This window comes from Trichoplusia ni, chromosome 1 (genome assembly GCF_003590095.1).
Source record: "Trichoplusia ni isolate ovarian cell line Hi5 chromosome 1, tn1, whole genome shotgun sequence".
NCBI classification, from domain to species: Eukaryota; Metazoa; Arthropoda; class Insecta; order Lepidoptera; family Noctuidae; genus Trichoplusia; species Trichoplusia ni.
This window is the reverse complement of record NC_039478.1, coordinates 10,943,218-10,967,388: the sequence shown is the minus strand read 5'-3', so window position 1 is coordinate 10,967,388 and position 24,171 is coordinate 10,943,218. Positions and strand designations below refer to the sequence as shown.

The 24,171-nt window shown below is 35.3% G+C and overlaps 1 protein-coding gene across 1 annotated transcript in view; it reads left to right on the top strand.

Moving 5' to 3' along the window:
- Positions 1 to 19,172, top strand: part of LOC113494326 — a 58,512-nt gene extending 39,340 nt beyond the window's left edge. The window contains exons 2-8 of the mRNA XM_026872625.1: positions 6,032 to 6,107; positions 12,822 to 13,016; positions 13,765 to 15,176; positions 15,784 to 16,593; positions 17,851 to 18,039; positions 18,435 to 18,580; positions 18,904 to 19,172. Coding sequence (XP_026728426.1) covers positions 12,822 to 13,016; positions 13,765 to 15,176; positions 15,784 to 16,593; positions 17,851 to 18,039; positions 18,435 to 18,580; positions 18,904 to 19,172 — 3,021 coding nt within the window. The 5' untranslated portion in view covers positions 6,032 to 6,107. The remainder of the gene's footprint in view (positions 1 to 6,031; positions 6,108 to 12,821; positions 13,017 to 13,764; positions 15,177 to 15,783; positions 16,594 to 17,850; positions 18,040 to 18,434; positions 18,581 to 18,903) is intronic.
- The last annotated feature ends 4,999 nt before the right edge of the window (positions 19,173 to 24,171 follow it).

Below are 24,171 nucleotides of genomic sequence, written 5' to 3'. Positions count from 1 at the left end.
CAGGTGGTTCTCAATTTGTCTGAATTTTGCTTGTTTATGTTTGTTACCTCACTAGCTAAACTAATTTTGTTTCTTTTTTAATCGAAAGTGAGATAGCTCCCCTAAAAAAGAATAAATTTTGATTCAGTAGTTTTTATTTAAAGTAGCATGATTTTGGCATTAAAAATAATATTTACTCAATTATTCCAAAACATCGTGTGGGAATCTCGATTCTTAATACCTATTAGAATCATCAGATCGCAGTGACCAAACGTTATTGTCAATCCTGAATCTTTATCTATATGCGTGGAGAGCTATGCTCAGTTAATAGGGATTATATTTATCATCTAAAATTATTCAAATCAGTTAATATTTAGTTTATGTAAAAACATCGCTTTCGCGTCCGTATTGACACAAATTGTAATTAGTAATAAATCATGTTCATTCATCTTTCTCTATCTTTGTATAACATGTTAATGAATTATTTTAAATATTAACATTGACATTTACGAACCAGTTTCAATAAAATAAAACGGATTATATAGAAAGGCGCTCTCTTTGAGATACTGTTTTGCATAGTAAATGCATCTTTATAATATAATCAATTTGTTTTTCAAATAATTTTCTCATGCTAGTTATGGTTCACTAGGTGTTGCTCATGGGCCCGCTCGCTGCAAACCGAAAATGACCCACGGGAACATAAAATCGGCATAAAACTATGTGATAATCATGTTTATAAAATATCTGTGTACCAAGTTTCGTCTAAACCCGTTCAGTGGGATAAACATCCTTACATACAAACTTTCGCGTTTACATTAGAAGGATTGATTTTCAGACCTCATTCTCATGCCAGTCATGGTTTATGGTACCTAGATTATGTTTTGCTTCTACAATAGATGCCTATGGGTGAAGTGAAGGAAGGTGAGTACCGTATAGAACAATTACCATAAACTGGACATTTCTCGAAACTGTGGGAAAATTACATAGATTTATTTAAAAAAAATGGTCAAGTTTGAGTCTGACCGTGAGATGGTACAAATAGGCTTAATAAATAAATCAGTAAAACCATAAAATTTATGATTTACCCCTATTTTATTTTTAGTTTTAATGGTGGCAACAGGCACACGTCATTTGTAAAAATTCTAATAAAAATCTAGCTGTCGTAGATGGATAGTTTTAAGATTCCGTTTACACCCTATGGTTGCGAAACCCTAAAAAATAGAATCCGCTGATCAATTTTTATAAATAGATTGCATTATTTATTTACAGTTGATCATATTGAAGGACATACAAGGTATAAAATTCTAAACAATCGGGTTATCCATCAAAACGTTATATAGCTAAAATTCTTTTTACCTTTAAACAAATATTATACTACCGGTATTTCAGTTAATAAATATTGACTCCAATATTCTCTTAACTAAGTAAACAATAAAAATAATCGTCCATATTTATCTTGCCGCCATAACAACCGTTACTCAGACTACTGAGGCCAATAACAGCCATGTAACTCGGTCAAGTAGTAAGCAATTAAAATGCCTCAAATAACATCCGAAAGAAAATATATAATCATCTCGAAATACTTTAAGGGAAATGTTATGTTATGTAATTTCGATCTAAAGCAGGTACAGTGTAAAAATACTAATTTGTATTATTACGAACACAATCAGAAACTCCCGCGCTATTTAATCCTTGTTCGGGGTTTTACGTTCAATCCATATGCATAAAAAAACAGATATGCTCAGAATAAGCATTTGTGGATCAAAAAATTCTTGACGTACTCAGGGCTATACAATATGCTACGTTCTGTCTATTTTAACAAAAGTCTAACATACATAATTAATGCCTTATTAATATTTCGCAAACCTATAAAGACAAACATATTAAAAATTGAAACTATCAATAAATAATTTTACGAGGTTTAATATAACCGTGTTAGCACACCACAAACTTGGGTTATGATCGGCAAGAAATGTATTTTACACGTATAAAGACGCCGAACTCTCATGTGAAGCTGCGGCGCTGTTGTAAAAGCGAGACGGCAATATTAAGAGTAGAGCGGCATCCTGCTTCTACAACGAAACAGTCTTACTGAAGAGTTTATGGGTAAAGGACGGTAATAGCCATAGTTCCTCGTTTAGTATTGTAAAGTTAACTTCAAAAGGTTTTCCCGTGCATAAATATGATTAAAAATATATGGTTAGTGAGAGTCGCGGGCTTTCCTAGTTAATTTTCATACATTTACACACAAAGTTAGTGTGTTAGTAATTACCATAAATAACTTATTTTATAGCTTGTGTTGCTAATTTAACAACCCTATACTTTCTGGTCGGACGGTCGAAACAAGAAATTAAACTGGTACTTACATACGCAGGTGAAAACAATAATTAGTCATGTGTTGCTCTAAAGTGCTAATTTTCTCTACATACCAATTGAACATGACGAAGGAAAAATCCTAGATGAAAACGCACCCTAATGTTCAAGTACTTTAAATCGCGACGTATTTTTCGTACGGGTGTGTATATGGAGTTTATATTATGCATGTGTGTTGAATGGTCGATCCTAACGTAAGCAAGTATTTAGCAATGTGACTTTTTCATAATTCAAAATACTTATTTAATGATTCTAAAAAATCATTGACAAAGAATTGTTGGATTCCAAAATCACCAACCCGCAGTGAGCTAGCGAGGTAATGAATGCTCAAACCTTTTCCTATATTTGAAGAGGTCTGTGCCTACCAATGGGACATACACCGTGATTTTTCAGTCGTCTTACAAAAGCAGCCCAGTTCATGTATCCAATGGCTAGAACACGTTCATGATAAAAAAATAGGTATTTATGAGATTTGAATAAATTTAAAATGCAAGTTTTATTCAATATTATGATGCAATTCGTAGTTTTTTAGAAACACAGCTCTGTTGCAAGCGCGGTCCGAGCCTTGTAACTATGGTGAGGGGCGCGGGCGCCCGGGCCCGGGCGGCGGCGTTTTTATCATTTTTAAGAGTATATTTTAGATTTCTCTTGTTTTATTTTTCTTCGAATTTATTATTTTAGTTGATGATAAAAAAAATCGCGCCTAGGGATATTTTATGTCGGATACATGGCCTACTTTTGTAAGACGACTAAAAAATCACCGTGTATACAGTAAAGTGGTATACATATTAATTGTGACGTCACCTCTCAAACAAACAAGTTCTTTTGACCTGGTTTATTTGCGTCAATCGTCCGGGAAGATATACTGATCTATTTAAGAATGACCTTTGTTAATCACTTCATTAATTTATTAATTATAATATACCCGGATGTAGGTGTAATAAATCGAAATCGAAAATTAAGATTTTGGTGTTGAAATCTAAGAACTACGATTGGTTAGGGTTGGTGGAATTTATTAATTTGTGTCTAAATGTGTTTTTATCTCATTTTATTCTCTTATACTCACTCGCCTATGTGAGATGCCTTTGGGATTTTTGAGCATAAATACTACAGTTATTCAATCCTAAACCAGCCATTGACGCGCATTACAGTGTAATCTTGAATCCTGAACAACTTTAGACTCCCGAACTCCCGATCATGTAAGCTAAAATTGAAGGGGTAAATTGAATGGAAAAACAAATAATATAGATTATCATCATCCTAGCCTTTTCCCATCTAGGCTAGGGTCGGCTTCCAGTCTAACTGGATTCAGCTAAGTACCAGTGTTTTACAAGGAGCGACTGCCTATCTGTCCTCCTCAACCCAGTTACCTGGGCAACACGATACCCCTTAGTCGGATTAGTTGTTAGACTTTCAAGTTTCTGACTACCCGTAACGACTGTCAAAGATGTCTAAATATTAGCCAGCACCCACAATTTACCGTCGTCCCAAAACACAGATCGACATTATCAAGTGTAGCCGACATAGTAGTACCAGCCATGGATCAACTTGTGTAGTTATAGTTTAGCCACGATAGATTTTATTAACATTTTGACAACCCTATCTAATGAAATAGTTAGAGACTTAACCTTGATATTTGAATGCTTAAAGTTATTATAAACCATTTGGAATCATGCAATCATTGCAAAATATAAGTGGTTAATATTGTGCTGTGTTGTAGAATGTTGACATTTCTGTGATTTGTAGTGCGAGGTAGGCCGGTTGTTTTAAATGTTTTATAATCATATGTCATTGCATTTAATTCATAATACATTTACATAAATCTAATATGTCCAGCGCAAATATGAAAGTAAACTAAAAAATATCATAAATGAACCCGGTAATAACTAACAAATTCAATTACGATTTGCTGTTATAATTAAAGTCATTATTCAAATCGAAAAAACGTTAAAATATCTATAACATTCGAATTGAGCAGTTTTTTATTAAATGTCTCTGAATTAGCGTATGGAATAAATTTTAACACCAAAAACCTAAAACTTTTTTTAAAAAAAAAAGGGTTAGGTTAGGAATTTAATCGTTGTATCGAGGGGTTTACAAACATACAATTCACTTGCACAAAGACACCCAGACTCAGAACAAATGGGTCACACAAATGCTTGTCCTACGCGGGGATCGAACCGGTGACATGACGCGCATGGCGTGTTGGCATGGTGACCTCAACCACTCGGCTATCCGTGCAGTCCTTAAATCAATCTTTCGCTAAACGGGACCCACTATTGTCGTATAGAAAACTAAGAAAGAAAAAACAGGAAAAACATATCAAAACCCGCATCCAAAACACACGTACATAATGTTGTTTTAATTCAATCTGCAACATTTCGCGTCACTTTCACTTTCTCCTCCATAATCTAATTTACATATTTAAGTAAACAACGTTTGTCTATCTCGTGTTTACATTTAAATTTAATTCTGCTTTAACTGATCAACATGGCGTTCACCTCTGCCGTTAATTGATAATGAACTATTTTTAATTTAGCATTGCATCAGGCCAAAGCTAGTAATTATAATATGTAATTGGAATTTTCAAAAATATTTGTATAACTATAAATCATCGGGGTGACATTTTCTACACAGTAAAAATCCCGTAAATTAAAAAAGATAAAAAAAAATAGCGTTTAGAGTAAAAATAATTTATGAAAATAAATCAGAATAAAGTTTGAATTTCGAATACTGATATTTGTTTTCTGTATCCAATGGCGTGTGATTATTTATATGTCGCAGTAGCGCCGCTCGTGGTGAATTAAGAAACTAATAACGTATTAGCTTTTGTAAAAGAATACTATAATTTAATGAAAGAATATAAAGTCAAATACTGCTCTATAATTAATACTTAGTTCTCTTAAAATATTCTGAGCTTAGAGCTAAATAAAACATTTATTTCTTTGCACATACATCGGTTTGAATTGCATACCTTGAGGATTGCTTACCAGAACTTTTACTCATAAAAAACAATATGATTTAATGTTAACCATTCAAGTTTTTTTTTAATATTCCTAAAAACTAAGCGACAGAAATAAAATAGCAAAACTTGGTTAACTTTTTTCTTCTCATAAAGGATACCTATTACGACAAAATGACGTCATTTTGTGGTTCTCGCAGGATATGCGGCCATTTTACTTTCAACCGCATAATAATAGAAATCGATCGACAAAATGACGAAATAAGAGGAAGTGATAGTTAAAGAATTACAAAATAAAAAAGAAATTGAGATTCAAAAGTGAAAATTGATTTTGTTTTTGATTTTTTAGTGTTGTAGCTTTTATTTAAATGCCTAAAAGGACTTGTGTGAATAATGGATGAGATGATGAGTAATAATGATGATTTTTCGGCCAAGCCCTCTTAAAATATTTCTTATTCTATTTGTTTGTCTACTGTTAAGTTTGTTGCGCTGTTTCTTCTTCACTGCTCAAGCACTTTAAAAGCGGTGAAGAATCTGGGTGCTGACGAATGTCGATTTTAATGACCACAAAGAGTGTACTTGAATTTATGTCTTTTTTTTAATTATTTCTTCCCCTTTCAAGTAGCCTAGTTTAAACAGATGATTATTAAATTAAAATTAAAAATTAAATTAATTGTTTTTTTTTTCAATATTAATCTGGCTTTTGTTTTGTTTCAGGTGTTCTGGGCGTCTAGGAAGGGTGCGTCAATATGCTGATAAATATTGGGCCCAAGGCCCACCGGCTTGCCAAGATGTAAGTACACCTCAGACATATTTCCAGAGTCTCAAAGGAAACTTCAATGTAAAGTGTTTATAATAAAGTTGAAACATTCGCATAAATTTATCTACGAAAATGCTGATAATAAATTGAACTTCATGCGTGTACCAAGTAACTAAAGTTAAGTAAAGTTATAGATTCTGCGAAATTGCTGTCAAGAATTACCTTTACAAACATAATTATAAGCGGTTTCGTAAACAAAAAAAAGTCGTACGTTCGGCTGCTTTTATATTTTTTATAACTTACTTTTTTTGTCTAGACAAAACACATCCTCTAAAACAGGATACATTTAGATGTCGCATTATAATTTCGATGGCGATACATTTATGTCATCCGCCTTCAATTTATACTTACGACTCACGAGACTTCATATAAAACGTGTAGATATCCGATTTCGTAATTCCAATCGTTTGCAATCAGAAGTAACGTAACTTATAGTATACTCGTTGCTTTACTCGGTATAAAATATAGGTATCATAGGTAAATGTTCTATAGAAACAGCTTTTTACGGTTTTTATACATATTTTATGAGATGTTAACTGGCGGAGCTCGTTGCTAAGCTACAACCGCATAAGTGATTCGATCACAGGTTAAGCTATGCTTGATGCGGTTGGTCCGTAGATGGGTGACCATCTTTGTCAAAGCGAGTTTTCGGAAAGCACGTTAAATTGTGGGTCCCGGCTGTTATTCCTACATCTTTGACAGCCGTTACAGGTAGTCAGAAGCAAGTTGAAAAAGTCTGACAGCCAGTCTAACCAAGGGGTGTCGTGTTGCCCAGGTAACTGGGTTGAGGAGGTCAGATAGACAGTCGCTCCTTGTAAAACACTGGTACTCAGCTGAAACCGGTTGGATTGGTAGCCGACCCTAACACAGTTTTGAAAAGGCTAGGCCGATGATGATGATGAGATGTTAACGTTTTTCGTCCGATGAGCCATTGGCTATCAGTTTCTAGTCTTTTCAAAATCAAAAGGTTTTACACACTTGAACTTTTTATCACTCCCGCACTATCTATATCTATATCCATATATCACCATCTATATAAGGTTCAATCCTTGTGTCGCAAGAGGTTTCACAAAGGTCAATTCATATACACGACTTAATAAAAAGACCCAGACATTGTAATATGTTACAATATACAGTGAATATTTCCGTATTTTAGAGAATCATTTATTGGATATAAATTGTTTAAAAACGAGTTATAATTCTGGTAATGGTAATGGCTATACAAAATAACATTTTGAATTTATTTATCATAAAGTATAAAATTCAGTCATTCATATCTTAAAAAAAAGATATCTTTATTGTTTTTTTTTGCATACTAAAAGTGTGAAAGAAATTATATAAATATAATTAATTTTAAATGCTAACGACACAATAAAATACAATTTTTCATAAAAAATATAGAAATTTTTGGAAAGTTTTGTATTATTAATATCCAAAAATGGCAAATTACTGCGATCAATACCATGTTTGGCTTAATTGTAATGCTGTCGATGTTTAATATAAAGTATTCTCTTAAAGCATTTGAAAGTCACTATTTAAATGCCTAGACTAGGCGTGGGTAATTCATAATCCAGCTGAATACAATAAAACTCGAAATTGACGCCATTTAAAAAAAAAACCGGCCAAGTGCGAGTCGGACTCGCGCATCGAGGGTTCCGTACAAACCTGCAAGGTTTACAAAGTTCGTTCATTACGACAATCGAGTCATATAAATATATACATATTTTGTAATGTAACTAAAAATTTAAGGTTTTCGGAATTTTTCCTTTATGTGTGCTATAAAACGTTGCTTCATACCAATTTCAAGATTCTAGGTCGACTGGAAGTACCCTTTAGGTTTTGATTCCCTTGCGCGTACTTGCGAGTTTCAAAATATGCAGCTTAAATTGCTGTTTCTTTTGATTGCGTTGACATAGAAGTTTGATTTTGTTACAGCTTAAAGTTATTATAGACCTGAGTATTTGGTATGAATTTCAATTTAATACCTCTACGCGTTTATGAGGAAATAGGTAGTAAGTTTAAAATTATTAAAAAAAAAATATTATGTGATGTAACTAAAAATTTATGGTTTTCGGAATTTTTCCTTTATCTATGCTATAAGACGTTGCTTCGTACCAAATTTCAAGATTCTGAGTTCACGGGAAGCACCCTGTAGGTTTTGATTCCCTTGCAAGTGTCGAAAATTTGCGGCATAAGCGGCTGTATCTTTTGATTGCGTTGGCATAGAAGTTTGATTTCTTCACAGCTTCAAGGGACAGTAGACCTGAGTAATTGATATAAATTTCAGCTTCATACCTCCACGCGTTCCCGAGAAAAAGGGTCTTGACAGACGGACGGACGGACGGACAGACGGACAACAAAGTGATCCTATAAGGGTTCCGTTTTTTCCTTTTGAGGTACGGAACCCTAAAAAGACTTAGATTTATTGAAAAATTCTAAAGTTGTGGTGTTATGTAACGCTTTTTGAACGCTATTATTGAATAATGAATAACCCAGTATTTACCTAAATATTGGAGCAAAATGAGACCCAACTTAAAATCCGATTTATATTTCGAATAGAATAGGTTTTGGCGTGGTGACCCGCAGTAGTTATTATATTGATAAAATAAATTGCTTGTTTTAACAACATTAAAATGTTACAAATTAAAAACAGTTGAAAAATTACGTTCTAATACATTAACATACAAAAAAAAAACTAGATTATTTGCTATAACTGACATAAGTTCGCGAAAATTTGGCACTAATTGATGTTAATTACGACTGTATTAGTCCGTTGTAAGTCGTATTACTCAAGAATAAGTAACACAATTGCGTACTGTTTCGTGTACATTGTTTACATATTTTCGTTTGATTAGAATGTTCTGATTAGTTCCGAAACCCTTGTTCGCATAAATTAATTTATGAAAATGTTAAAGGGTTACGAAAGCAAACAGGAGAATGACAAAAGTCGATCTGTGCCCAGCAGTGGGTTATTCAAGGCTGATAATAATTATGCGAACGTAAAAAAACAAATTTAGAAGAGTTCATCTTTTCCCAATCTTCACTCACTCCCTTCTCATGTATCCTTTACATGTACTACCTCCGCAAATTGCTTTGTTTCTGGCCCTTCTTTTAAACGTGACGTAAATTGATAATATGCTACGTCTAATTTTTATTCATTTTTTTTATTTATAACGGACGGGCCCACGGGCTACATCTAGTTTAATCATACACGTCAAACTCGACTTTACCTGTAGTATAAATGAATTTCATTTGAGTCAATGCTCCGTCATACCAATTCCAGATTTCCATTGTTTTAAACTATTACTTCAAATCGTTAAGTTCCACCACAACTGTTCCTTTGTCCAATAGCTATGTGGTCTCAACCTGTTGTTCATGCCATGTGAGGAATTCAGAACTCTCTCCCAGATTTTTGATTTGTCTTTCTAAACTGTATAATCTAATATATAAAATTCCCGTGTCACGATGTTAGTTACCGTACTCCTCCAAAACGGCTTAACCGATTTTTACCAAATTTTATATGCGTATTCTGTAGGTCTGAGAATAGAACAACATCTATTTTTCATACCCCTAAGAGATAAGGGTTGCTGACACTAAAAAAATATATTTCATTTTTTGGACGAAATTGTTTGTTTTTATTTTTTTTATAATTTGGCATTAAAACTACATACAACTAGAAAAAAAAATCGGCAAAAAAACGTTTGCTGGGTCAGCTAGTATTATATAAAAAGTTAATTTTGTGAAAAGTTTTTAAGATGGTGATTTTTATAGTTTTTATTTCGTTTGATACTAAAAATGGTCCAGATAAAGGAAACAATGTATTATCTAGTTTGTCAACTATAACGCATTAACCATTCTGTGAAATATTAATAATAATATGTACTAAGCCAATTATAGTACCGCCAAATGCAAAGATGAATCAAGCCAGTGTAAAACCACGACATAACCAAAACTTTCATATTACAATAAAACAAATCCCTAAATTCAATAAAAACAACCTCCCATCACGCATTCATCAAGTTGAATGATTAAGCGGTGCAAAACGGACAGGTTTCCGACATGAGCGGTACTATTAACTGCTGTTATAGATCAGTAAAAACTGTAGTTGCGGACACGTATTGATGCCCAATCAGTCGTGTCCGAGATGGTACATGTGGTTGTTATGATACCATCTGTATTATGTCTGTATGACGCTTGTAATCTGTTAACCTATTATAATTAAGTTCATTGATCTCTAGATTGATCAAATTAAGATACTTTTTTGTTCTTTTAGTGTTCTATAGTGAAAGAATCCGATAGTGAGTCGTTAATGACTCGTCGTGACTGAAATTTATAATTATTGTTTCGGCAAAACGCTTAGGAGAATAGTATAGTTTTAATACATTTTCAATTCATTCATCGGCAATTAAAATCCGAAATGTATTACTTAATGTTTGTGATAGAAGCATCCCTGTGTCAGACAATCCTTAGCTATTTTTTTTTGTCCTGGGTGAAACCTGGGTAACTTCAACCCACGCCGAGGGCCTTAGCTGTTATAATTGGATTAAATTTCAAATTATTCCTATTCTCTTAAGCATTATGGCTTATTAAAAATTCAATGAGTTCCTTGAGTGTAAATTTAATATTATTGATCGGGGCCCTGTAGGTTCACGTATATCCGTTTAATAGTTGGTTGTTATTAAAGCAAGTCTTGTAGTACAGTCCTTGAGAAGAGAAAAGCAGTTCATGATCACATTATAGAAAAAAAAATCTAAGCTTAAAAATAAACAATATTTAACCGGTTATACGTCAATCATCAGTCGCACGTAGTTGGTTACATAAAGAACTATTCACATAATTCTAGTTTCGCACGTAACATACTTATAACATTAAATAATAATAATTAGTACCAGTTAAAGTAAGTATCTACAATTACACACATTTCAGAAGACTCAACTTGTTAATCTGGTCTTGACATGTCATTATTTGCAAGTATGGCAATCTTGGTAACCATGGCAACCAAACACCTATAATTTACAAGTTTTTTGTAGTCGTAGCTCATTGGAAATGACATTTATTTATTGATTAATGATACTGTTTTTATTTTTTGTAGAGTTCGCCGGAGTTTAGTTAACGAAGTTGTAATTCATTTATTATTTATTATAGTTTCGTGCGCGATACTATTTTTATTTATTAGATATACTATTTACACTGGTAAGAAGTAATATCTAATTAATAATTGGATTAATAAATATGAAGACTGGTCCAAAAATCTTTAATACGTAAAAGTTTTTTTGTGAAATACTTAATTACCTTGATTTAAAAGATATTTTTTTGGTAGTAGAGTCAATTAAACATCATGACCATACAATATAGATTATCCTGTGTTCATCCGATTTCCTTGCTTTCTTAGTTGTATTTAAAGAACTAAATTAAACTTGCTCGCTCAGTCCAAGTTTCTTTAGAATTTGCGAGATCCGGAAGTCAAGATCTAAGGGTTTGAGGCGGAAAGTCAAACGATGGTTTCAAATGAGAGAGAAGAATTTAAAGAAAAGGATACTCAATCTGAAACTTCGAATTACACACCAAACTCTTTACCTAAACAATATTCGATAGTAATCCTATAACAATTAAAACCAACAAAGATATTCGTAAACTACACGCCTATAACACGCCTCACATGAATGAACGCATAAAAAATGAGAGCTCTTCCGTTTATCGGATATCCCATTCTTTATTACCTGTCTGTCTACATTTATTGCAGAGATATGCGATTAAAATCCAAATGTCATTCCGTCTTACGATCTCCTTCCACACGTAATAATTGGTTCAATGAATTATAATCAGAGGAATCTAGTTCACTATGTATTATATAACTGCGGTATTGTTAGCTTCTGAATAGACAAAAGGGCCTACCACCTTCTTTTAAAGTATCAATTTTCAGATGTGGAAGCAAGATAGCACTCTACATCATGTAGAGCGCTGTCTCTTTTACTCAAACGCAGCAGACTTCCTTTAAGCTGTAGTGGTAGGCTTATTCGATTTATTTTCTCACACTTTACAACTGTGTGATTTAAATTTGTGCTTAAAGCAGGTCAAATTATAGTTTATTATTATTCATGCGTTTTTAAATCGTTAGTCTGGACTTTGAAAAATATTAATTGCGTTTTTCCTCATAATAACTATTTTGGGTTTTCAGTGGTGTTTTGTAGAAATATAGAAAAGCTCGTAAAGTTTGAAATTGTACAAACTTAACCATCTCTCTTAGCTCCATTAAAGCTTATTATTTAATTTGATCTCTTGGGCCCAAACACCCATTTACAGAGACTAGTTTAAAGGGGGAAGAGAGGCTCTTGCTTTACTGTGCAACACTAACAGCTCTTAATATTTAAAGATTCTTGCTAGCCGATTACCTCCGACTCGAATTTCACTTCTTTTTCCCTTTGTCGCGAGTAAATATACCGGGATAGGCTACCATTTATTGTAAACATACAAATAACAAAGGTAACTTCACCAACCTTCAAACAACACCGTTTACTTGAGATACTTACACGATCTCTGAATTTAAACATTTTAAGCAAACTTTAAGACCGATTTAGAACAAAGTTCATGCATGCATTTTGCCTTAACACATAAGGTATTTTAAAGTGGACGTTACTCCCTGAGCATTGCTGCAGCAAAATCTAACTATCTCCAAATGTCCCCTAGATGGTGACTTGTGACAACCAGAGCGCGCCTCTGGGCGGGTTCCGCCTGGGCGCGCGCGAGGATGAGCCGCGGCGTGCGCGTGCGCCGTCCGTCTCCTCGCTCACCTACAAGCACAAGATCGACGCGCTGTTCGACGACACAAGGTCGCTGAACAGCCACTATGCGCCAGTGCAGCCGCTTGAGAGGGAACCTAAGGTAATTGAGAACCAAAAACATCTTATTAATGTATCTTATCTTTCAAGCATCAAGAAGTTGTGACCCTTAAATAATCTAGACGCTCTCGGTATGGACAGTAAGGTATTAAAATGGGAAAATACAAATAGAGCAGCTGATTATTAGAGGGTATTAGTATTGTTGTATCGCGCTTAGTGCCAGTTTTTTTTTCAAATCCTTGATAGAAGACTGAAGTCGTTTTATCATTTCTAATTTTAGTTCCTCGTATTCTAAACTGTTTATTAAAATAAAAATAAAATCTAAGTTATGTCCCCACTGACTGACCTTTTAAATCAGGTAATTGTAACTACATTCTGCATTTATTAAACCATTACCTACAGAATTATCATTCAATCTTTACCACATGTACTTATAAAAACAGCGGTAACCGCAATGACGGTACATAATTACAAATTAAGTAAGACTAACAAAATAATTTTAATATTACAATTGTAATGGTATTGCATCGTTATTAGGACAAGACGGCCTACACATGTTACAGAAATATTACAGAAATATTTCTGCAAATGGTTAATGGGAATTAAGTAATCTTAGCCCTGTTCATGCTAATAACAATCACTCATTAAAGAATGTTGTAATTACATTTACTTAACTAATCCAATCGGGATTGATGGTTAATTTCCAACTGGATTGCTAATTACTAATACTAGTCTGTTGTTGTTAGTATACCGTCTCGACTCAAGGTAAACAAATGTATCGCTTCTTACAGGTCAGTTCAACGCAGGAAGGCAAAGTAACGATATACGAAGATGACGACGGCTACTGTCAGAGCAAAATCAGCAACATGAACAACACGGTGCAGGACCGCATCGAGCGCATGTTCGCAGACATGGCGGGCGAGTCCAAGCAGCCGGCCGAGAGCATCGGCGTGCACATCTTCAACGTGCACTACCTCGGCTCCACGCCGCTCCACAGCAAGGTCACCAGCCTTTCCGGCCTCCAGACACCGCTCAGAGACCTCTACTTCACCTACAGAAGAAATTACCGCCATAAAAACGGACTCAACGGCCGGCTAGAAATCTCGAAAAGCGGCCTCAAGGTCAAATACAAAGGAGACAAAGGCGACCTTGAACAACTCAACCCCTTCCCCACGATAGCAGTGTGGTCAGCTGTTAAGTTCGTCGTCCAGCCTTCCGAGTGCGACGACCGCGATCTTTGCTACGCCTTCTTGCCCCTTATCACCGATCCTGATAACATCGACCGACAAGCCTTATTCAAAACTTTAGAGTCACCAGACAAAAAGTATATCCTCTCCCACAACGAAAACTCGCATTCACCCCTTTTCGCTGTAGTGATGAGGAAGATCGGCGTCGCGAAGCAGTTGGAGTGTCATGGGTTTGTATGCCAGACGACAGAGGACGCTATCGTAGTAGCGGCCACGTTATACAAATCGCTGATGGCGCACATGAGCCGGCAGGGTCACAACGACAAGAAGAAGCTGAAGAATCGAAACGGAGTCAGCTGTATGAGCGTTGGTAGCAGCATGTCGCCTAACGATATCCCGGTCAGGCCGCCGCGCAAAAAGCGGAGCACGTCTTCGCTGAGCGGCGACAGTGACCGAGCAGACGGGTACTCTGCTAGTGAGTCATTCATCGAGAAACCCAGACTGGAAAGGACCAAGAAGATTTCTTCCGAGAGCCTGCCGCACCCGCCCCCACCTCCGTCGATCATCCCCGCCGAAATGAAGAGAATCACAGTGGAAGAAGTCAAAGCCAAACTGGATTCAATCAAACATAACGACACAAGTGGTAGCGACACGCAGGACTCGAAGAAATCACTGAAGAAACTCCAAAATCCCAGCATCCGTCAATTACAGAACCTCAAAAATATACACAGTAGTGAATCGTCCGTACGAAGCAAGGTTTCAGAAAAGATCGAACTGTTTAGAGAGTTAGAAAGACGGAAAAGTTTACAAAGACCACCGACTTTGCCACCTCCAATTCATATAAAACCGCCTTCGGAAGCCCCGCCAGAGCCTCCTAAAGAGCCTTTACGAAGGAGTCAAAGTGGAAGAAAGTCTATAAACGAATCTGGTGATATACTGACTAAAGTAGCGATTCCTCGCTCGGGTAGCTTCCTAAACGCCGGCGGACTGACTAGGTACAAGTCAATTGGACACAGGTATGTATTTCTAAATTGTTCTCGTGTATAAATCAAGTGTTGAAATTTCGTTCTTAGCAATTTCGTTGGTACGCGTGAGATGTTATTTCCTTTTACCCGATGCACGCTGACATCTTGTGTTTTTCACATGATCAATATGTTCGTTCAAATGGCTGTAACGAGAGACGAATAGAGCGTGCTTAGTGGAGTGTTTCGAGTACTTGCATGCTCGTAATTGTGGCAACGCAACCGCGTCCGCTACATTCCTCTGATCCAATACGACGCCGAGCTATTTTTAACTATCATTACACTTGCAACATCCTTATTGAGAAAGCCAACGTACTCTTTTTTTGTTGGTATTTTTATGTTTTTTGGGGTGATTGATTTGTATGGGCGTTGATGAGTAAAATTTACCAATACTTGCACGCTTATGATAATTTGGCGCCCAAATAATAAGTGTAGCACACGTTATAGTAACGGTACCGGAACGATTAAGTTCGTATGAATTATGTTGCATTAATAAATCAACTGCTTAATCGTCCAAGTCCACGAAATTCAAAAACAGACAGCAATATTTCATTAAACGCATTATGCCCTAGAATAAATCATTTTGTTTTATTTATTTCAGGAATAATGGTAAAAAGGGAGGCGGTTCACCGTTAGGGTTCAATGAACTTTTTAATGAATTCAAAGTTCAGGAGAACTTGCACTCGATGGACGAGATCCTCAACGCCATAATAGATGCAGAAGGCATGTCCTTCAATGACCTCAAACCGATATACAAAGAATTTCTACTGAAATTAGCTGTGACTTTGACGAAAGACGAAATCTTTCAGCACAGCAAAGCAATCATGAAGAAGCAAAAGAAGAAAATACTAAGAAGGAACAGCATGTTTCAGAACAAAAGACGAAAAATATTGAAAGGTGCCAGCGGTCTTCGCATGGTCTTCCGACTACCATTCGGCAAAGACTTAAAGAACAAAGAGAGCCAAGCTCCAGGCTGCGAAGAAATAGTAAAGGACCCAGTGTCCGAGAGCTCCGTATCTACCTCGAGCTACGACATCCGGCAGTTTCGCCCCAAAGAGCCTATGCTGCCTCCACCGAAACGGCAAGCCTCGAGACAGAGGCATTCGAAAAGATCCGACAAGGTCGTCCAGGTTTCAAAACGAACTGGAAAATCCAGGCCTGGGGAAAGGACATCGACTTCGGAAGACTCAGATTTTCTTACCCTGAGCAATAGGCTAGGCTGTCAAAACAGGAATAGCTCAAGTGGATATGTGTCGTGTTCGGAATGCGAGTCTGAGAGCTGTATCGATAGATGTTACTGCTCTCTGAAAGGGGACAGTAAGTCTAAGTGTTATTGTTCAGCTGTTGAAGCCAAGGATCCAGCCAAGACCAAGCTTTTAAGTAAAAGCAAAAGCTGTAAAGATTGCTACGGGTGAGTTTTATTTATTTTTAATGTGTTTTACCAATAGCGTAAAGTCATTATGATGACAAACGATTACATAAAAGTAAGGCTACTAATTCTTTATAAAAAGTTAACGTGAGAAGTCAAGATGGTAAAAGTATTCATACCAATAGATTATAGATTTTCAACGGCGAGTTGATCGCTTTAGATGTACTCGTAGTGTGCAGAACGCAGAATATCGAAATACTTTCGAAATATTTCTAAGCGAAAATAATTATATCGATGTACAAATTCAGTTTAAAAAATCTGAATAAGGGAATTACATGGTTCAGAGTATTTTATTAATATAAATCGGACATGGACTAAAGAGGTTTGATACAACGATAGTTAATAAAAACAAGCTGTGTAATATTTGCATTTAAGAAAGTATTCAACGCCATTAAAACCTGATCATCACCATAAAAAAGGGCGCTCGTCACGTTATATCTCACACTGTTAATTAAGATAACTCGAATAGTTATAACAATCATTATAATTCATAAAAACAATCAACATACATTATTAACTTCACTGTTTGTAATGAAAAATTTCTCTACTTTCGACGTCTTCAACATTACCACCAATATAGTATCTCAGAGAGTGTGGTATTAATTATATTAAATATCATTTTGCTGAGAGTATTTCAGACTTTATGCCTTTGTGATACGGTTGATATTATTGTTGTGGTAGAGCAGTAGAAATGAAATGTGTGGTGGGTTATCAGAGCGTGCACGACTGGGACGAGTAGCGAGTTACTGAACTGAATTGAGAGTTATTTACAGTTGAATTTAGGAATTAATTTCACCAAATATTTAGCTTGATTAGTGAAATGTTTAGGTGTTGAAACTTGGATTAATTTTCGAGTAATTTCAAGATTTATTTATTTAATTGTAACTTGAGTCGTTCTTTAGGAAAAGTACATAAATCTTGCTTCAACGTAAGAAAGTTATATAATGACTAATTAAATAATAAGCAACGTGATTCAGCACTAAATAATTGTCTTGATAGCATATACTTAACTACACTTTGTAACGAGATGAAATTAGACGATTAATTATTTTATTAATCTCATGCTAAACCAGTCAAGTCCTGGACTATTCCAATCAAATGTCAACGAGCTTTCATCCCTTTGAATTTCATTCATGATTTGTATAATCCATAAAACAATCCCTACTTAACCTCATCTTCTTTTCAACAGCATTTGATCATTCCTCATTTTTTAATTTCCATCTTTTTATAAATTTCCAGAGAATACTACGACGGTGACTTCAGTTATTGCTCGTGCGACTCGGAGAGCTGTGCCGACAGTAACAAGTGCTACTGCACGAGCCCGCGCCGCGTGCAGGCCTCGCACAGCATGGAGTACCTGCGCAGCCCCACCAGCTCCTACTGCGAGCGGATGATGAGGTCCCACGATGAAAAGAGCGGGAGGTCCAGGTGAGAAAGATACATTTCTATATGTGTAATCTACATTGAACAGAATATCGTAATTGGTCCTAATAACTTCCTGAAATCTCGACACCTTTCAGCTTTGCCGCCTTATTGTCTGAAATTTTTCAATTTTGTCAATTTAGATTAAATCAGAGTTAGAGTAATAGCATTGAGTTAAGATTTGCAGTTGTATCTTATTTAAATTAGGGTTTACTTTTGCATGAAAACTCCTTATTTTACTTAATTTGCATCCTTGGGTAAACTGAAACCGTGAATTGGCAATCGTAATGTGAAAATCTAATCATGGTGGTTTTCTTCATAACTTATTCCGTCTGAGATTGTTCCCCATGGCACAACCTGCATGATTATTTTATAAAAGCCTCCTGTAATGTTACTTCCAGTCGTTGGGGTGCCGCCGGCAGCGGTAGTGGCGCGCGGCGGCGCGGGGAGCGGGCGAGACGCGCGCGCTCCTCCGACAGCGTGGCGCTCGACTACGAGCTGCTGCTGCAGAACAAGCCAAGGGCTAGGAACATGCAACGCCTTACTGGTAAATTACTTCACTTCATGTATTGAGGTAGTCGGTAACGGTCGAAGTATACTACCCAGTGGGACTCCGCTACTTGTGGTAGATCTTTTTACTGTAAATGAAAAAAAAATTAGTGGTGTTTAATGTTTGATATTTTCTGTATCTGGTTATATTTTGACATTGAGGAAAGATTGTTAGATCTTTAGTATTCTTTTAAGTGACTGATAACTTTCAAGGTCGGATAGACAGTCGAAAGCTTTAGTCGGAGCCAAGAAGATTTTCATACTTACACTTTCTAACTGCAAGTTACTTATTGATTTTTCTTGACCTATTTTTATGTTCAGTCCGCAGCACAGGCGCGGGCTCACAGGACGCACTAAGCGTAAAGAAATCTGCTGAGATGGCGGCGCTGTTCGCGGACGTGCGTCTGTCGCAGCGCACGGACGTGCGGGGGCTGGCGCGCGCGGGCGGGCGGGGCGCGCCCCCCCGCGCGCGCGCCCCCCTCGCCCCCGCGCTGTCGCTGCCGCACGTGGCCGCGGGGCTGCCGCACGCCGCGCTGAAGCCGCTCAGCAGGAACGCCAGCCTCGAAGACACACTCGGGTATCTGCCTTGAGGTTAAAGTGCCGGATGATGACAGAGAAAAAATAAGATTTCTAGATAAGATTGCAGATGGTGAAGTATATTACTCTAGAATCGAATTTGAAATAATAGATATTATTGGATAACCGCTTGAAGGCAAAATAACTGTTAATCATGGAGTAGCAACACAAAAAGTGGATTCAAAAATACCTATAACTAATTTCAGTTTCAGAATTGGATTAAAGGTTTGCGTTTCTAGAGTAATATACAGTGCAAAGGATCCAGTAAATTTTGAAGGGATCGAAAGCCGAAAGTTTTGGTACTAAATTGCTAGTGACTAAAAGTGATTGTCCTGAAATTTAAAGACATTAAAAAGACAATTGTTGCAGTGGTTTAGGCATCAAATCGTTGAGAACATCATATTAAACGCTGGAATCCTACTTATTATAATATCAATTATGAAATATGGGAGATTATACTTACACACATATAGCCATTATTAACGATACACAAATATAACGACGAACAGTCGACTTTATAAAAACAATAGTAAAAACGAGATTATATGCTGCGCGTACGCATAAAACGACTTACTGTAGACGAGTGCGTATATACATGCTTTACAATTCAATGTGCATAAGCTCTACATTCTTTAAAATGTCTGGTCGATTTGCTAATGTAAATAAAATAAAAGAAACCAAATTATTTCGAAAACTTTCTAACATGGATCGTGCAATATTTTTTTAATTGTATACTTAGAAAACGTGCAATAATAATTTATTTTTACACTCTATAAAACGTTAACACCTCTCGGGTCTTTACCGATTCCGATTAGATAATCGAGAAACGTGTCAAGTAATCGATTACAGCCGTTAAAGATACTACACCACACTATCCTGTATCTAGATGGGCGACATTTCTACAAGCACACAGATCAAAATAATTCAAGTGTATGGAATTGACATGTCAATATGAGAGGAGCTCGTAGCTAAGCTATAACCACCTAAGTAAATCGATCACAGGTTAAGCTACGCTTGACGCGGTTGGTCTGTAGATGGGTGATCATCTTTGTCATAACGAGTTCCTCCGTGTTTCAGAAGGCACGTTTAATTTTGGGTCCCGGTTGTTATTTATACATCTTTGACAGTCGTTACAGATAGTCAGAAGCTCGAAAGTCTGACAACCAGGCTAACCAAGGAGTATCATGTTGCCTAGGTAACTGGGTTGAGGAGGTCAGATAGGCAGGTGCTCCTTGTAAAACACTGGTGCTTAGCTGAATCCGGTTAGACTGGAAGCCGGCCACTACATAGTAGAAATGTCAATTCCATACACGTGAGCAGTTTCTTATAGAAATGTCACTTGTCTAAGTGTCATATTCATAATGTTTTATTTTGTATCACACACACGTATACCACCTTATTTCGAAATAAGGATATAAAGTATATCGATTGTTAATGAAAACTATGTATGTAGTTATTTATTATTTGAAAATAACCTTTATACATAGAGTGGGATAATTAAGGTTTATACAGGATGTGTATTTCATACGTATATTCTTGTTAACTTTATTTTATTTATTAATGCGTCCAGTGTCAAGGAGTAAAATCTCCAAGGATTTCGGGATCACACGATTCGTCATGTCCGAGGAAGAAAAAACAAGTTTTTTTTTTTATCTCTACAAAAAATAGAGTGGTTTTTCAATATTTTCTAAGTACGGTTTTTAATATTGCAAATTGTAGAGACAACTTAAATGTTTTAAAAATGAATATGGTTCGAAATATACATCCTGTATTTAGTTATTTTAGTGTCAGTAGGAGAAAGGCTAGTCTATCAACTACTTCACTATTGTGATAAACACAACACACTTTTTACCGACTTCAGTTGAAAACGAGCTAATTATGTCCTATTTGAAAACGTCAACAGCCTCAGTACTTTTTATTAAAGAAGTTATGTGTCCTCTCTTTCTAGTTCAAGGCAACTTAACACCTATCTCGCTCTTTTACTTAACATTTTCGTTAAGTTTTACTGATGTCATCGTTTTTACCTTAATCTACTATTTTAATACTCGGATCTAAGGGATTCTAAACATTTTACACAATACTACTGAAAATGTATAAAGCTACGACAAGCGAAACGCGAAACAAAGCTCCGAAAGAATTGAAAGCTACGCGAAGCAATACAATTTTGCAAGGATTTTTTTACTTTTTTAAAGCTACGAGTATCTACGAAACGCTACGAGATTCGTAGCTGACGACAACCACGATTATCTCAGCTAGGACTTTAAAAACCTACTATTACTATATTGTCAAGTACTAACTACAAGATTTATTTTAATATAGTATTTCTCTAATAAGTCTATTTTTATTGTAATGAGACTGGTTTAACATTTTTTTAATGTATGATACGTTGTACATTGCGCCTGCGCAAATTTAATAGCAATCCTCTTTTATTTTAATGTTAGGCGCTTGTCTCACCAATTATGAAGTGTAGAGACTTTTTGCTATATCTAAACCTGTAGTAAAAAGAGGAACGAGAGCCAAGTTTAAATAAATATTTAATATTGTTTCGATGACTACAAGTTTTCATACAACAAAAGTTATGGTGAGACAAGTGCTTGAAACTTTATTGTATGTATCTATTTTGTATAATTAAATGGTATTAGAATAACCTATTTATGTAGCTTTAAAATATTTTTACCTTTTTTAATTCCTTACGTGGAAATAGAAGAAAATTGTGAAAATATTTTTGAAAATAATATTTACAGACTAAGGTCTGTTAAATTTTAAGAATGTAATATAAACTCATATTAATGCTGGCCATGTCTGCCTCGCATTTAAAAGGTTATAAAAAGAGGTTTTATATCAAAATGTAGAGTAACCTCTTTGCTGTCATTATGTGGCACGCAGAAGTATTTATGGATAGTATAACTGTCGATCTTGTAACTCGTGCAATGTATGTGCAATATGTGTTGATAAGTCAGTCGGCACTCGCCTAGTGCAATATTTTGTAAATAAATTGATTTAATGATGTATGTATATCTTTGTTTTTTTTCTTTTGCCGTAACTTGTTTTTTTTGCGTAACTAGTGTGATGACGTAACACAATCAAATTTTTTTAAATAAAATCCCTGTCTTTCACTATGAAGTCAAACTTCAGGATCGGTGTTGGAACAATTTAAATCTTTTTCATATTTTCATCGCTGTTCATGAGTAACACCGCCATCTACAGTACTCTATTGTGGGAATATTCAATTAACAATCATGTTATTTAATAATGCAGTTAACAATCTGATTTATAAAGACCAAGATATAAAATACAATAAATTACGAAATTACAAAGAAAGATCTCTTAAAAAATACGAGTCAAGTTATTAGCATACATATTTCTAAATTTAATTATAAATACGGTTACATTAAATTCCTTTTTAGAATACCTAGTCTATCTACGTACTTAATCGATAAAAATCTATCTCTTCATCTTGTAAACACACTTACTATGTCTCGTCCCAAATTCCACCGACCAGTTACTTAATGTGACACTATTAACATAATTATTTAGACTTCCCGTGTTTAATTACATGATCTTAGCTTGACTTTTCCACTAATCCCATATACGACTCATTAGATATAGGTTTTATTAATTGGAACTTGTTTAATGGTATTAAAATACTATTATAGGAATGTTTATTAATAATTATGGCAAAAACATTTAAGATTTAATTAAAATCCGAGTGTTTTTTATGAATATTTGCTGACTTAAATTAAATTGTAGAATACTTTAAATTAAAAAGTACATAGGACAACCGAGTGACATTGAATCTCCACTTTGAGCGATTAAAAAAAATGCATGCTATTCACGAATGACACTTGTCGAGCATCTGCACATATTGGTCCAACCCTTGAAAAAAGAGAATTACTAATTAGAATATTAATTTAAATTAAAAATAAAACGCTTGTTATCATAGGTCCACACACTGTGACGCACTTTTTAAGTAGTCTGTGAAAATAGAACCTATGCAATTTCATAAGTATATGCGGTAACGCACACACAAATGCCATTTAAAGTTCAAATAATTAACTAGTAAACCAATACGCAACCAACATGGCGTGTATTATTTCTCGATTTTCCATATTCTTTCTCTCGTTCAATCTTTCTCACTGTAGCTCTCTCCCATCTTTCACGTGCGTGATACAACGTTCGCTCTGTCTCACTTTTCTCTCAATCTTCTCACTTGCTCGTTCGCCCTGTTTTACTCTCTCTCAATCGGTCTCGATCGCTCTCTCTCTCTTTTCTTTTTTCCGTTGCATATCGGTGTGACGTTACATCTGTAAAAAAATAACGGATTTTTTTTTAAAGATGTTTCACTTCAGAATCTTCTTAGGTCTTCAAACCAATTCTATTTCAATATTCTATTACCTACTTACCTATTAGATACCTGTCAACATCCACAACACGTTTACCAATAAATCGTTCAACTGAGGCTGATAGTTGTAGAAATACCTCCGAGCAAATAGACTTGGCAACTGCAATTGTAAATATTGAGAAATGTTTGGCGCTTAACATTTTATTTGTACGTGGAGTTATGTCGTTTGCGACAGTTGACTGGAGCGGTACTATGGTAGTGACTTGGGTATTTTAGGATTATGTAACTTATGTAAGAGTTTAATAGAGTATAATATGTATTGTATAGACAGGGTTACAAGAAATGAAAGATGATAGGCGCCTTGGAGATGACATTATTAATTTCTAGTTATATTTTCGTTCATTTAGTAGCTATCGTTAACGATATTCAACCTTTATTTAAGTTTCTTATAATTTAAATTACTGAGTTTTATTCAAAGTAGTAGATTCCGAATAAATTAAAATGCAATAAAATAAATTTAAAGTTTTATTGTTCAAAGTTCTTCACAAAACAATAATGATGACATTTCATTCATTTACAATCTATATTAACTTACAAATAAATTACAATCGTATCTGAAGTATTTTACTGAAAACATTAACAAAAACTATTATAAAGTTAATCTGATTGAT